At 45.5% G+C, this 16,468-nt stretch overlaps 1 protein-coding gene across 2 annotated transcripts in view; it reads right to left on the bottom strand.

Moving 5' to 3' along the window:
- Nucleotides 1-8,011: 8,011 nt before the first annotated feature.
- The window catches only part of HTR2C (5-hydroxytryptamine receptor 2C), a 46,083-nt gene continuing 37,626 nt past the window's right edge, over nt 8,012-16,468 (bottom strand). For both annotated transcript variants that reach the window (XM_075106923.1, XM_075106922.1), the window contains one exon: nt 8,012-11,809. In XM_075106923.1, the coding sequence (XP_074963024.1) occupies nt 10,977-11,809 (833 nt within the window). In that variant the 3' untranslated portion in view covers nt 8,012-10,976. The remainder of the gene's footprint in view (nt 11,810-16,468) is intronic.

Genomic DNA, 16,468 nt, shown 5'->3' on the forward strand with positions numbered 1-16,468 from the left:
CTGTCTTTGACTGATTAAGTCTTAGAGCCATTTGTTGAAGAATAAAAAGCAACCTTTCCTACAGAGTTTTTTTCCCTAGAGAATGTCAATACTTGTCAAACATATGAAAGCACGATCCTGTGCATGCTGCAGGGAAATGCAAAATCAATTTGTGTCTGTCATATTCTAACCGCTTTTGGGAAATAATGAAACAGGGAAGGAAAATGCCAAGGTCTCTGAACTCACAAAATCACCCTCCTTCTTTCACGGAGGTCTATTTTCAAGCTGCCAGCAAGAGAATAATTTGAAAACCAGTTTACCTTCTGTTTCCTCATTATCCACCCTCATATTTTTTAATTTTTCTGACTGGCCTCTGAATAAAAGCTTTTGAAGTGCTTCAACCACTATAACCTGCCAATGGCTGAAAGACAAAGCAAGGCTGGCATCTCTCAGGAGCTCTTGTACCTGAGGAAAGAAAAGGTAGAAGTTGTATCTCCCCAGCTAAGGCATCTCTGCTGAAGTTTTCAATCTCATACAGGCGCTAAAAACTCCATGGCCACTGGGTGTCAGTATCTGTGCTTGGACGCAGAGGAGGAGGAAAGCAGGTGCAGCATAACTTCCGCAAGAATTCAGTATGTTCAGTATGTAGTGCATGCAAATTTAACAGAGGGGACAGTGGCTCTCTCACTGTAAGATAGATGAGTTTTGTTCTTTTTGTACTGCTAAGCGGAGAAGTGTCACACCTTGGCTCCATTGCTCAGCGCCAGACTGACTGCCAGGTAACGTCACCCCTTTGCACACCATGGCATCATGACCACGGCCCAGCGCTACTGTGTGGGCCAGAGCTGTGTCTCCCATGGCATGTGCCAGCCAAAACCAGCCCCAGCCCCTGCCCTCCCTCCCATGCTTATGCCACTGAGCACCCACAGAAATACCCCATCGGCTCTAACTGGAGGCTTGGCCAAGCGGGGACTGTGCTCCGCTGTATGTCCCTGCCTCACTCTGGCATCAGGTCCTGCATCCCTGAGCCACCATCGGTCTCAGCACCCATCCCAGAGCCACCATGGGTCTCAGCTCCCATCTGGGAGCCTCCACAGTTCTTAGCACCCATCCCTGAGCTACTGCAGCTCTAGGGAGTACCTAGACCTTGAAAGGACATAAAGCGGCACAGCCCTTCTGGCTTCAGCTTCTAGATGTCAAGGCTTTGGGAGTGTGGTAACTAATGATATAAGCTAAAATCTAAAGGGCTTCATGGGCCACAGCAGGTTTGCCGCTCACTGCCTTGTGCAGCAGGGTGCATTTGAGAGCACTGTCAAGCTCTTTATGTCTATGTAGAAGCTGAATTTTCTCAGGAGGGTCTGTGGTTCCCATAGCTTCAAGGCAAACAAGTACAGCTGATGAATGCGCTTAACAAAACAATTTGAGGCAACATATTGTGGCTGAGCTGTCTGAACAGCTGAAATGGCTCTGCAAACTATCTGTGTCAATATCGTCTTCCTGGAGTAGAGAGAAATAAAACAACCAGCTGAGAAACGATGGCCACCACAAGTTTGCACTAAAACCAAGTGTTCGCCTCTCTGCCATCCTGAGCTACTTGCCTCCTGTACCAGATCCCCGTCCAGACGTACCACGGCACCGCTCTGCTCAGGGAATAAAACGCCATTTCAGTAAGAGTTACACCACCAGACACATTTCAAAAAAAAAAAAAGAAAACTAATTTAAAAATCCTAAACACGGCCTTGACATTTCCTTTTCTGATGGCTATGTCCAGCAAACAACCTCGGTGTTTAAGCAGGTCTCACTCCACGGAGAGCTGAGTGCAGGCGCATCCTTAGGCACAGGGGCTTGACTGGCATGGTGGCAGCACTGCTGCGGTCCCTGACGACGCATGCACTCATCCCTGGCAGCAAGGAGAGCCTGCACAGCACCTCTGCCCTCTTTGAGATACTGAATTAGGTTGCATTGCCCTGCCTTTGCTGGAAGGTGCGAAAGGTTGCCCCAAGCTTCTGCAGCTGCAATGGGGGGATTTGAGCTATGGGTGTCAGTGATCACCCACAGACTATTTTTTTTCATTTCCCTGCCTGGGAAGCTGTGAATAGCTCACAGCTCACCAAAGCACCAGGGACTTGCCAGAGTAATTTTCATTTAGAAAAAAACCCAAGAAATAGGTATCAAGGATTTTTTTTACAAACCAGGGAACACCTTCACAGAATTCACTTATCTAGATATCTTTAAGATTTAAAAACAAATGAAGGGTGGCAGAATGTTCTTCACTGGAATTCATGCAGTGCTGGAGAAAACATGCATACCAAACAGAAACACGATGTTTTTGGGAGAGGAAGCTCTGTATTTTCAGACTAAAATCTGTAAACACATCAAGTCCTCACCACCCAGGCACAGGGTCAGGTTCAGCGCCCGGAAGAGCTATGTATCTGCCCACATTTGGAAGGAAAGGTTGCACCGGAACATATGCCAGCTAAACCAAAGATGCCAAGTGCCCCATGTGAACATGTGCTGCTGTAAGTGTCCAGCCATCCCCAGCTCCATCCTGCTTCAGATCTGCTGTGAATCCGCCTTGTGCTCACTTCTGTGGCAGTCCAGTGCAAGCCTTTTCTGCCAGTCTGCCTGGGCAAAACCTGATCTTCACAGGGCCTGCAGCCTCCTGGCTGCCCTTGGACATGTCAACCTCCCCTCCCTAAGCACCCCTCCCTGCATGGCCATGACACAGAAGTGCAACTTCATTAAGAGCAAACAGATGCAAAGAGCGTGTTAAACCACCCGGTGCATACAGCTTTCTCCATGGAATGGGTACAGAAATTTTACACAGGAGAAGAAACCAGAGCCAACAGATGCAGGTTCCCATCCTGCCTCTAGGTGCCCAAACATCCTTTGCACCCTCACAGGGTCTGACCAAAGAGCCAGGGCCACCCAGGGAGCCTGGGAGAGCCACTCTGCCACCAAGAGGTCCCTCTGATGCAAAAAGCCCAGGAGAGGGTAGTCCTTGCCTTTTATCTGATGACGTTCCAGCTCTTAACTGTTGAACTAGAAATATGTCCCAACCTTTGGGACTCTAAAATTGGTCTTGGCTGGTGGCTGCCCAGAAGTTTGTGCCCATGCTGCCAATTTATTTAGAAATACTTATACTGAGAAAACAATAACCTTGCTGCCTGCCAGGTTCAGCTGAGACCACTTTTAACAACAGAGTGCTTAAAAGGCCCACAACATAATTTACTTTGCTGAAGCAAAAGCCCAAAGTTCCTGGCTGCACAGTTGGAAACTGTGAAAAGAAAAGCACTAAAAAAGTCAGACAGTGCAAGAACAAAGCAGGCTCTCAACCTTTAAAGCTTCTCACCAGTGTTTTCTCAACTACAGCAGCTAATGGCAGCCCAAGAGGACATTACCACAACACTGGGGCTCTCCAGAGCAGACTGAGACTGGCTCCAATAATACTCAATGTCCACAAAAATGCTGTTGTGGGTAAATAAAACTTACGTGACTGCATGCAGTCAGGCTTGGGCTAGCCAAGCTGGTTGATTCTGGATGCTTCTGAGAATGCAAATGAAATACTGCTTCATATGGTTTGGGTCTGGCTCGGGGCTGGGAACGCACAGCCTTCATGATCCCTTGACTTCACGTTGTCCTACTTGCAGGAGATTAACTGACTTGGCATGGCCTCACCTGCCTTCCTCCAGAATTGTGGCATTTCTTACGGCTTCACTAGAACTTGAAAGGACCGTAGCACAAAAATAGTGTTCTTGCTTCAAGATGTTTGTTCTTCCCACGCTCTGGGACACATCGCCGGGGAGGTCAGAGTTGCTGCAGTGCAGATGGCTGGCTTGGCACCCGCACTCTGCCAGCCGGGAGGCTGAGGACCTAAGGGCTGAGCTGGGCCCTCCCACTGTACCCCTATACTATAAATTCCTACATGAATGCAGGAGCTGAGCCCCCAGTAAGCTTTTCAGTTGCTGTTACTGCTGCCTCACCAGAAAGTGCAGTCCCCGAGCTGGAATACTCCACTTGTTAGAAACCTGCTTCTAATTCCTACTTTATTTCTGGCCCTTTTTGTATGCCAATGTTTTCTTCTAGCCTAAGTAGCTCCTCTCCCTCCTTAGAACAAGCACTCCCTGATGTCCTGATGGAGAGCTTTCTTCACCCATCTTTGGCCGCTATGAGGAATAAGCCAAGCTTTCTACTGTCTTCTCATTAAAAGGGCTCTCTTTGCCCCTGCCTGGACTTGGGTCCTCTTACTGTGCCTATCACCGGGGCTGCTGCTCAGGCCCAACACAAAGCCCCGTCTATTTTTTAAGGCAGAAGTGACAGCTAGCTGCAGTGCAACAGGCAATCATATTCATTTACCTTAAGGAGTAAAGATTTGGCTAAGGAAAAACACCATTTGTTCACCATGGTTTGCTGCATCACCTACTTTGTTGCACAGAGTCAGTAACGCATCCCACCATTTGCTAAATGCCATCGTAGGACAGCCTGGTAGAGGATGCAGGCGGTTTTCTCATCAGCAGCACTCACAAAAGGTGCAAGGTAGACCAAATTCTCATTTGAGGGTTAGCCCACCTGTGTGCCAGGCTTGTAGCTGCACACAAAAAGAAGGGAGGGTACTTAGCTGAGGGGGCTAAACATTGCCATGTCTTCACGGGTTAAGTCACTGCGACCTGTGGATCCTTTCTGAAGACATTTTTGGGCATGAACTATTGGTGCCTATAGGGGAGGAACCCCCAACACAGCTGAGATCTTTGCTGGGCATCTGCACTTACCTGTTGCTTTGAGGCAGTATCCTGACCTTTGGGAAGTGTGGGCCCCGCAGGAGAGGCACTGAAGTCTTCCTCCCCAAAAAGCCACAGAAGAGCTGTCCTAGACTTCAGTCAGGGAAAAGGACCCTGATTAAAATCTTCAGTGCCTTTGATAAGCATCCGTCACCAGCCCCCGCCTGTCATTCTGCAGGAGGAGACACTAACATCAGCAGCACACACAAATGTAAAGCTGCTCTGAATTTTAATAAATGCAACCAGGCAGTGGTCTAACAGGCACCAGCCTGCAGATCGGTTTTAGTGTATCAGCTATTTAAATAACTCAAAATGCCACAATTAGAACCTATTACAAGCATACTTTGGATAATTAGGCTATATTTTAATTCGACATTCATTTATCCAATTTGTTGAATTAATTAAGATTCAAGCACAGGAGAGCAGAACAGTGGATTTCGCATGCCCCTGTGTGATGCTGCATGATTCATTTTTCAAGTCACCTAACACCTAAGCATTGGTAGCCCACTGGAGTGACAAAGCAGCAGCCATTGTCCCAGGAAACTGCTGCAGAAATTGTATTTATATGCTAAGAGATCCTTCATTTTTGGGGGAAGCAGAACATAAGGCAACATTCATGAGAGATGTAATACGTAACAAGGATTGCTTCACAGTCCCAATCTCCCACAACAAAAACTTGTGACTCGTGTCACCGCTAGACACTTACCCACTTGCTAGGTTCCTCCCTAAATCTTTGAGGTTGTGGCCCTGGAGGCCGGGCTTTCACAACCCGTTCTGCAGTAGCGCTGCTCAGCACGGAGTTGAGTAAATCCCACCGTGCAGTGTGCCAGGGCACGACATGCCAGGTCGTAAAACAAGCACCCTCCCAGGAAGCATGCAGGAGGGCTACCCGGAGCAGCCAGGCTCCCTCCCCTGTACCAGCACCCTCCTGCTGTCAGCAGAAACTATGACTTAGGACAGTTTGAAGAAACTTTTTTCGGTGTAGCTCATGCACTTGACTGTTGGTTAAAGATCTTCTGGTGTGGAACTTTAATTGACAAGCATGCCTCGCTGCATTGATTGGCTGTCTCATATGTATCTAAAATAACTCACCTGAAGACTCTCCATCTCCATGTCGTTATGGGATTGCAGCATCCCTGCTCAGCCAAGAGGGAATGATACACCACGTAGCTATTTTGTCACTTCTGACAGCTTCAGAGCACAAGTTTCAGTGTGGGTAAAAGCAAACAGGCAGAAGACCTGAGACTTCAAGAGAAATGAGGGAGAAGCAGAACAGTCAATAACAACTTTATAGTTAAAAATTAAAAAATAAAAGCTTTTCTTGGTACATGCACTCCCCCCACTACATTATCACTAGAACAGCCCACATTTCATGGTGACACCTACAGCTGCATTTGATCTCCCCATCACATGTTTCCTCCCCAGCTGTTCAGCTATTCCTGTTTTTTCGAGGGAAGACTGAAGCAGGATGACATCTCCTGTTGCTCTCTGGCAGCTCTGAATATGTGTGCTCACATGTGCAGATGTGCGCGTACATCTGTCCATCTGTTCTTCTGCTGCATCTGTCCAAGCTTTGGTGGTCTTTGTATGCTATCCCAGGAGAAAGCTCCTGATGCCTTTTCCACCCCAGTCTGAAATGGAGACAAAGCCAAGTGCGATTCTTGGCTTGGCGTGTAGCTATCCTAATGATATTGCGACCCAGGGAGGAAACCTATCAAAGAAACATCTGCATCTCTATCACATGATGGACACTGCTTTTGGAATGCCAGATTAGCATAATTTGTCTGTAAGAATATCAGACACCCTTTGTTAGCTCAAAGCTAAACAATATTTCTGAAGAGCTTGTGGTTTGCTTTTTTCTTTAAAATATGTTTTTCCTTTGGAATTTGGGTCTTGATATCCAGGGCCCTCATGGCTCCTGCGCATCAGATGCCTGCAGTCAGCCTGACCTGGAAGGGAAGAGCACTGGCTGCACTCCATGCCAGTGATGAACCTCATTGTAGTGCTGTCCGGAAGAAAGGCACTAATGGTTGACATGAGTGTCTCTATAGAGAAAAAGGCACTAACCACACTGATCACACTGACTACTCACACATCACCTAACATTAGCATCTTTAAATTACGACTCAGATAAAAACTATTGCTGACTCACAAGTCATTAAAACACGGAGAGCCATGCTGAGGTGGGATGCCTTGAGGCTCCTCAGCATTGGCTCTGGACTGTATCACCTCCCAAATGCCACAGCCTCTGGGTAGTTGCTCTTGTCTTCAGCGAGCACAGGACCGAATGAGCAGACCCTTGTCCTCAAAGCCTAGCCTTTGAGGCCCTCAGAGGTCTCCAAAGCCACCGCAGCTGACTCCGTGGAGGGATGCTACACCCCAGACTCGGCTGTGTGGGGCAACATGTCACAGAGGTAGATGAGCCAGCTCAGCTTGGAAGCCAGGTTGCTCAGCCACAAGGCTTTGTGCCTGAGCAAACATGGCCAGCCTTGCTTATGGCCTCTGGTGGGGATGGCTGCAAGCCCCTACAGCTCAGAAAGGTGCTAGTTTGAGGGCTGACCCCATGAGTAGACTCCCCAGTGCAAGTCAAACAGGGTGGTCTGTTTGCTGGGTTGGAGCCTCCATGTGCACGCTCAGTCTTGCAGGCGGCCTGCCTGCGCGTCTCACATCTGGTGCGGGAAACAAAGCAACTAACACACTTCAGCCTACAGCACCGTTTCCAAGGAACTATTTCCACTTGTTCAGTCCAAACTCAAAACAAAACACCACCACACACACTATCCGTGAGATAGAACTGTACCTGAGTTGAGGTTTGAGGACTCACACAAAACTTCCAGCAGGTACTCCCACCGGGCAGCCCCAGGGCAGGGCTTCTTGAGGCACCACTGTGGTTAATGACTACAGTTCAGGAGAAGCAAAGCTGCTGTGGGGACAACCCGACTTTGGTTAAGTTGCAGATAACTAAATCCATTCTTCAAACTGGGGTAATTAAAAAAACAATGTAATTTTTAGCAGTTATTCCTGGAGGGAGCAAAGAGATGAGGGGGAACAATTTGTCACCGTCTTCGTATTTAACAAGCTTCGGGGTTGGAAGTGTTGGGTTATTTGCTGATGCTAATTTCTGTGATCAGGCAACTGAAATGAAAGTTATCCTCATCCTTACCCTCATTTTTTGTTGTTGTTTTGTTTTTTGGTCAGGACATATTTTTCACTCAGGAAAGATTTTTAATGGGGACAGATGAAAGAAAGAGAGGGCACGTTCATTTATTTATTTTCTGATAGACCGTGAAAAAAAAAAATTAAGAGTGATTAAACTAACAAACTTTCTTTAATAAATTAATAGCAGCATCACAAAACCCTGATGTGAATGACCCAATGGAAGTTGGGTAAGTGACAGTATTTAACCATTCATGAAAATGTTATCACCCGCTGGCCAGGAGAGAACGCAGGTGCTGTAAGGCAGTCCCCTTGTCTGTTTATCTAAACGAGTGACATACATCAGTACGGGTCCAGCTGAGTCACAACGCTCAACATATTTACAGTTCTGGTGCTGAAATTTTAAAAAACATTTATAAAAATTCTGTAAATTCTCTGTTCATTTCCCATTATTTACATCCAGATATAGTAGGTTCCCTTTTTACCCATACAACAGAACTGGCGAGGGTAAGACAAGGCCCTATGCAAAGACAATGCCTGTGTGTGGACTTATACTGAGTTTGAGGAATGCTGTGGAAAATTAGTTATTCACACATGACCTATTCACACATGTGCTAGAAGCTACTGTAATTTAACTTATTGCTAAATGCTTTCAAAGTCTGTGGTTGGCTTTTAAGCATATATATGGGTGTGTATATATATGTACACACACACACATGTACACACACACATACATGCTTGGAAAAGATGTGCGATGAATTCACCCAAAGAAAAAAAGGAACTTAAAAAGCAATGCGTTCTTTCTGATTTTTCTGTCTTGTTTGAGACAGTCAAATCTGACTCAGAGCAAAGGGCAGTCACTGAAGGCACAAGTTTCTGTCTCTGGCCAGTCCTTTTCCTACTGGTTTACCAGACTTTTTGGAAAGGCAAGTGGATTCTTGAGCATTCAAGCCCGTGGCAGTATCAGCAGGCTGGCACATGGTGCTTCTCTGCTGCCTTCTGCAAGCAGTAAGCCATGCTCCGCACTGGGATACCTTGCCTGCCTGCACGGAAGTGCTACGTATTTCTCCCAGGAGGGGATGAGGGAGAACAGAGGACCATCAATTTCAACACATCAAGCTGGGAGCAACACAGCAGCAGATGCAACCCCTATGTTGTGTTTCAGTAGCGGCCTCAGCAAGGTTGTTGCTGCACACGGCAATGCAGCAGCACAGCGTTACACTGAAGCACTAGCAGAGTTTTCCATTTCTTCTGCAAGTTAATTTTGGTGGGATCAGCACAGCAAGCTTAGAGTACAAGCAGTTCAGGTCAGTAAAATGCAATTTATCCATGCCTAGTCCAAGCTTTTCTGTTCTGAGGATTTTCATAGCCAGAGGCTGTCAGTGATGCTAAATGCATCCATGTTAGAAGGGCAGTGCAGCATTTGTGTATTAGTTAATGAAGATGTAAAAACCTTATGGGTGATATCTGGCATTAGACAATAGTCTGCACAAGGAAAACTGCATGAAAGGTATCACCCCAGAGGCACAAGTGACAGAAAGACATGATGCCTTGGAGGGTTCGCCTACACAGAAACACAGAAGAAAATTAATTCAAATTATACATGGTGTGAATTAAAAGCAGATTACTTAAACTGCATTAAATCCCAATGAGGATGCTTTCATTAAGAGGTAAATGGTGTTAATATGATATACTGTAATTTACTTTGGAAGTGAAATGGAATAAATCAAATTTAAAAGTTAATCCAGATTAATTTTCCATGTAGACTAGCTCCAGGTCTGCTTCCTTCCTGTCCCTGGTCATCGTTTGCTTTTGTACCACATCACCAGCAAATGACTCCGGTCACATACTCTGTCCAGCTCTGCCCACCCACTCTTGAGACAGGAGGAATGAGCAGGGACCCTCGTTTATGTCTCTTTCCTGAGCATCCTCCAGGGAGGTGTATCCTGCTCTTCGCAGCCTGACCCCAGCCAGCATCACATGCACAGCACCTTCTGCTCTACGCCCACAGCGGTGTTTTATCACCAGTACTGCAAGTCCCACAATGTCGAAAAATAAAAGCAAATGCTAAACAAGCTAAGGAATAAATAGATGTGAGGGCTGAGAAGTCAAGAGCTCTTACAAAGCCAGAGTGCTCTTCTCCAGGTCAACCAAAGACCCTGATCATCCAAGCAATCTGTGAAGGCAGTGCCATCCACACTGAGCACAGCTTGCTCCATCCCAGAGCTGATGATTATCTATAAGACCAAAGGAGGGCTTTTTATAAATCTGAGACATTCCATTTATAAAATGTTTGAAGCAGATAACTTGGGTTTGCTCTGATTCTCATGCTTTTTCTCCAAGTATGCAAATGATCCCAGCCAGGATCACAAAACCACACCAGAACTTCATTCCCCACCTTCCTGAGGGAAGCCGGAGCCCCCTGGGGAATGGAAAAAACCCAGCAAGATTGGAGAGGGAGTCAAAATTTAACAGATGATCCCTGAAGTGTGAGATTGCCCCAGTATGGCAGCAATCCACTACCAGTAACAGGACATGTCTGGCCAGGTGCCTGCACAGCCACTACGCTTTCATGATGTCTCTCTGCCAGGTTTCCATACAGTCTTTACACGGCACAAATAGGGGTGAGGATTTAAAGTATATATTTACTGTCAACTTGAAAAAGAAGGTTATACTGACCAAGTCTAGTAGCATGTATTTGATATATAACTATTGACGTGCCATTCTGGACTCCAGCAAATGCCACCTGAGATAAATATTCAGCATTTTTGTTCATGCACTGGAAGAAGAATTCAAACATTTTGTCCATGACATATGCAAAGTAACTAATAGTTCTGATCTAGTATTAACAGTAAATATAGAACCTTAAACTTCACTGCAGTATATTAATATATATGATTTTAAGTACTGGACTGGAAAGACAACTCTTTTTTTCTTTAAAAAAAAAAAGAAAAGGATTGTTCAGAATGCAATATTTACATTGTCCTTTGACCAACACTTACATTTTTACATAATATATTTTGGCTACAGATATACCGTAGCAAAAGGCTGTGTGAGCCACCTTTACACACAGCTCACTCTTTCGCTTACAACATTACAGCTGTTTATGGAGAGCTCTGAAGTCCCTGGTTGCATTTCAAGGCCCTCCTCAGCTTCATCTAGTTCCATGCTATTGAGTTCATTGCCATTTCGATAACTAGTTAAAGTCAGATCTTTCCCATATAAAGCTGTTGAAGCAACATTCAGACACTGATTCTGCCGTAGTGCTGATTTTTTACTGGTCTTGTATTGGCAACGGATGTAATTGGAAAAAGCCCTGCGGTACGTTTTATTGAAGAGTGTGTATACGAGGGGGTTAATCCCAGAGCAAACATACCCCACCCAAACAAACACATCAAGGAGTTCACTCAAGAGGTCTTTATCACAGGCTTCCTTGCAAAGGACAGACATGACATTAGTGATGAAAAACGGGCACCACATGATGAGGAACAAAAAGAATACGATGCCCAGGACCTTGGAGGCTCTTCGCTCATTGTTGATGGACTGCATAGTTCCTTTCCGAAAAAGCACCGCCTCTTTATTTACAGGAGAGTTCAAGTGAGATGCCCCCTCGTGATTGTGAAGCATTGAAATGTTCTCTGTGTTGTTTTCCTTCTTGAGGCAGTTTACACTGCTCCTCCTCTGCTTGGGCACCTCTCCACACATGAACACCGTTGCCTGTCTCTGCAGCACCTGGACGGTCAGGCAATACGTTATCACCATGATGATGAGAGGGATGAAGAACGCCATGAAGGATCCAATGAGGACGAAGTTCTCATCATTGAGGACACAGGTCCCATTTACGAACACCCTGGAGTCATCCTGCAAACCAATGACTGGAATGGGCACAGATATCCCTAGAAGAATGAGACCAAAAAAGAGACGGTTACCTGAACAGACCAGGCTCTAAAGAGGCAGCAGATATGATGCAGGTCCTGCATGCATTCAGCCTGCTGCCTAAAGCTGTTCAAAAGAGAAATTACTACTCCCAGATGGAAGGGAAAACTTCATGTAACAACACTCCTGGGAACACAGCTCCAGGGCACGATCAGTCTTTGCCAGGAGCAACTGCAACTTTGCTGTGCTGTACAGCTGGCACAGTGAATGCAGCATAATTCCTTTATCAAGTTCTTCTTCTAGCATTAATTGTGATTTCTGGGTGTAGAAAGGCAGTCAATGCCCTGCTCTGTTCCAGCTGGCCACCCCATGCCTGCCAGTTTGGGGGGGTTTTGAAATCACTGGCATAGGGTAGATAGTAGCAAACTTTAAAGAGGAAGACTATCAAAATGCAAAAGAATTACAGCCATGAAGATTTAGAATCAAGTTTCCTAAAGACAGTAAAATAATCCTGATAGAAAAATGGCTGCTTTTGCCACGCCATCATGGGCACATGGAGGAAAAGCTCATGGCTTTCTGGGTCCTTATTGATTATCTGGGCGCAAGTGGTCTCTGCAAGCTCTACCTGCCCAGGCATTTCATCCACAGGCAGTGTGAAACTGAGAAGTACCACAGAGACAGCCTTCCTTCAGTTCTTAGAGAAGGCAATTACATAGTCAAATGAAAAGGCTGCAGCAAACATCTGCCTAATTCCTATCCCTCTATCTTGAATACAGGGCTAAAACCTGGAACAACAGACAATGTGAGAGTAGAAAAGGTCTAACTAAAATGGTAATCAGATTGACATGACAGTCTGAAATCAGAACCCCAGCTACAAACCATCTGGCTGAAAGGAAGAAAACTTTAAATGATTCAATTTACTGTAATAACTAGAGCACAGCTCCCAGCTACACCTAAGGATTAAGCAGACTAATAAGCCTCAGGAATCACTGCACTTGCCAAGGCAGTTTCTGTTGTATCCTGGTGGCACAGCACTTTTACAGTTGTGGACTTAATGGCAGACAAGTGGGATTAAGACCATTTTGGATCTCTTTTCCTCTTCAGCATCATGCAGCACTGCTTGTTTGTCCAGGATTTCAGGGCATCAGGCCTTTCTGAAGCCGAAGCAGGAGTCCTGCATGGAGGGCAGACGGCTACGTGTCCGTGCTGTTTGGCACAGGGGCAGAGCAGACAGCATGTCAAGCCCTGAGCACGGCTGTCCAGGACTGCACATAGTAGCCCGCACCCAGGGCTAGCTACTGGCCTGTCCCTTGCAGAGTGAAGGAATGAAAGAATGAAAGCATTTTGAATAGCTCTAATTCAGATGCATTTACTTAATGTCCTCCAACACTGTTTTCCTCTAAGGATAACATATCTGTATACCTGCTCTATTCTACCTTGTGAAAGTCACCAGCAATTTACTGTGGTGAGAGAAAGAAGAGGGAATACAGGACTCATAACAGGTACTAGATCTCACTCAAATATTTTTGGTGCATACTGAGATCCAAACTTACTCAGACCCACATCAGGACAGACCCGAAACCTTCCAAAGAAATCTGTCTAGACACAGCCAAAAACAACAAAAGCAACAGCATATTTTTTAATACCATAATCTATGTGTACCTGAGAACACAGAAAAGACATGATGGGCCAGATCTAGTTAGACCATCTTGGGATCATCTAGCCCTGTCTCTTGCCTTTGGCAGGTACCAGAAGTTTAGAGCCATGGTACACAAAATGGGGCAGCTATCAGCACTATAGCTTAGAAAATTCCACAGCAAGAAGTTGCATCCACACCTTGTTTCTAAAATAACCTTTGAGACCCCTATCTTCCATGAATTCTTGATCTCATTTATAACTTCGCAATACTCAGCAGCATTCAGTTCCACAACCTATCTGTGAGTCATGTGAACAAAGCATTTGTTACTAAATTTAAATTTGCTGCCTGATAATTTCCTTGGGCTCCCCTTAGTTCCTCTACTGTGAGAAACAGTGAATAATCACTCTCTGGTCACTTTTTCCACTTTCTCAGTGATTTTACAGACCTTTATCATCCCTACTGTCTGATATCTTTTTTGGAACTGAAGAATGCTATTCTATTTACTCTCTCCTCATGCCAAACTCATTTTATGCCTTTGATTATCTTTCTCCATTTATTTTCAAATTTTTCTCTCTGTCCTTTTAAAGAAAGGAAAAAACTGCACATCCCAGCAGTTAGGGAGCAGCAGAACATCTTCTGTTATCCCTTTCCTGCCCTCTGGCCGCCTGGCTGTCCGTGAGCACTCACTCCGCAGACTGTGAGGCTGGCCATGTCCTTCCTTAGCTCCTTCACCCGAGAAATAACCAATGCTAAGGCCACTGTCGTGTCTGTGTTTTTTTTTGGGGGGTTGCTGTGAACAGCACAGGTCCTAGAATGAATCCTGTGGGACTCTGAATTTCTAAACAGAAAGAGTAACATACTAAAGAGATTAACCAGGGCATTTTTTCCCATTCCAGCTAAGTGTTTTCCAGGATTCTGAAGAATACATCTGTAATTTGTCATTACCATAAAATTATCATTTGCCAGTAATCTAGTGTAGGAATTTCTTCTGAAAAGTAATTACTATAAATGCCTTCTGTGATTATAGCATGTGTTTCCTTAGCCCAAGTGATAGTTCCAGGATTCATTCTTCTTTCCCTCTACATGCTGATGTTTATCAGCTTACCCTTGGCAAGGCAGTTACCTCTTTTCTGATATGTTAACTCCTGTTACGCTGCCTGTGCCAAATCCCTGTGACTGCAGTAACCTCCCTCCCATCAAGCCATTGTCTCTTTATCATGAAAAACATCTTTCTAATGCCTTTGCTCCATCAAACCACAGACATTCAGGAAGTGGTGGGAGGTGGAAAGAGCAGTCTTTACACAAAGAAGAAATTAGATCAATGGCATTACACTGGGATTATATTTGCATTGATAATTTTATGCTTTAGAGCCCCTCTATAACACATACCTTTTGTAAATAAAACTCCAAAATGAATAAAGGTTAATTCATGAAGTAGTCCTCATTGAATTTAGTGTTATTGCTTTAGCCAATGGAAATGAGGTGAGGTTTCGGGATATCTTCGTGGTCACACACATAAAGTACATTTGGGAAGAATAACCTAGTTCTGGGATATGATGAATTTACAAATCAAGAGCACTGATGGCAGCCTAAAACTCTGCATGAGCATGAGATACCTCAGACTGATGACAGGGAATGAGGAGGTAGCTGCTCTAATGGAAAAGTGCCCCTCATCCCTCTCGTAACAAAGCAGGATTTCAAACTGAGAAAGCACAGAAGAGAGAGAGCACCAGGTCTTCATTTGCTCTTTCCTCCAATCCAGGAAAATCCCATTGTTAACAGCAGTAGGAAGAAAGATACCCTCGAAGGAGCTGCCAAAACACATTCATTCAGCTGCCAGGTAGCCCACAGCACTGCTGAATGGGCAGCATTACCCTCATCTCAAATGCTTTCTTCTGCCTCACACTTGTCCTTTGTAACTCATTCTTTAAAATGAGATTTATCACTGATCTGCCCCACAATCCAGCCCTAAAGGAAACTAAGTCTGGTAGACAACTTGGGCAGCAGGGGCTAACTCTACGCCACCCCAGCAGTGAGAACCGTGGAAGGTCTTGGACACCCCAGAAGGGCTTCCTTCATGGGGGGTTACTGCAAAATTGCTACTGCCACAATCCCACGTGTACAAATACCTGCTGGCAGACACAGCTCACACCCTGGCCCTGATTTCAGTAGGATTACAGTGATCAGTACGTGCTGTGCCTGCTACTGAGCATTCCCATGGCTTCTGAACACAGGTAAACATGAATGCCTGCCTTGCTTGAGTTCAGCTGTTTGAACAAGCACAGAGAAGGCATTCAACTCCACTTGACTCAAGCAACCCACAGCACTAACACTACGGTTGTAACTTCATAATTTAAGAACTAAGGTCAGTTGGTCAGAGAAAGCCAAACACTCTATACCAGCACAAGGACAGTGAGTGCCAAACCAAGCAGGAGGCTCTGAAGCCTACTGCTGTCCGCCCTTACTGCTGTTCAGCTTTCCAAGCCCCAGTGCAGAGCGTTTCATAAGCTTATGCCTTGCGCCTGAACTGAGGTACTCATCATCAACAAACATCAGGCTGATCTAGCGAGCTGAGGTCTCTAGCCTTGGAGGCATTTTCCAGTTGTGCCGTATAACCCTTTCTAACGAAGGAGGCAGTAAATTTCCAAAGAGAGGGGGTGTTGTTCCAAACACTTGCAAGGTAAAAGCTGTGCAAGATTATTGCATATCACACTCTGCTCTTCAGCGCAAACCTGGTCCTCTTGCTTGATGTTTGAGTAGTGCCTAGGGCAACTGGTTTTGCCCCAGTAAGAAGATCCAACCAGCCACCACGCCATGAACTAGGTCCCTGCTAGGCTCAACACTGGGAGCTCTGGGCACCCTTCTGTCAAGCAGCAGCTTGAGCAGGACACCCCTTTTCACCACAGCAGTTCACAAGGGAAAAGATTAATGCAATTTTTTCTCTTCTCCCCTCCTTTAGGCTCTGGCTGACAGAGCAGTGGGAAGCAAGACAGAGAGAGATCCTTGGGATTTCAAATCCAATTAGAGTTGTTGTTCTAAC

Source organism: Phalacrocorax aristotelis, chromosome 11, assembly GCF_949628215.1.
Source record: "Phalacrocorax aristotelis chromosome 11, bGulAri2.1, whole genome shotgun sequence".
NCBI lineage: Eukaryota > Metazoa > Chordata > Aves > Suliformes > Phalacrocoracidae > Phalacrocorax > Phalacrocorax aristotelis.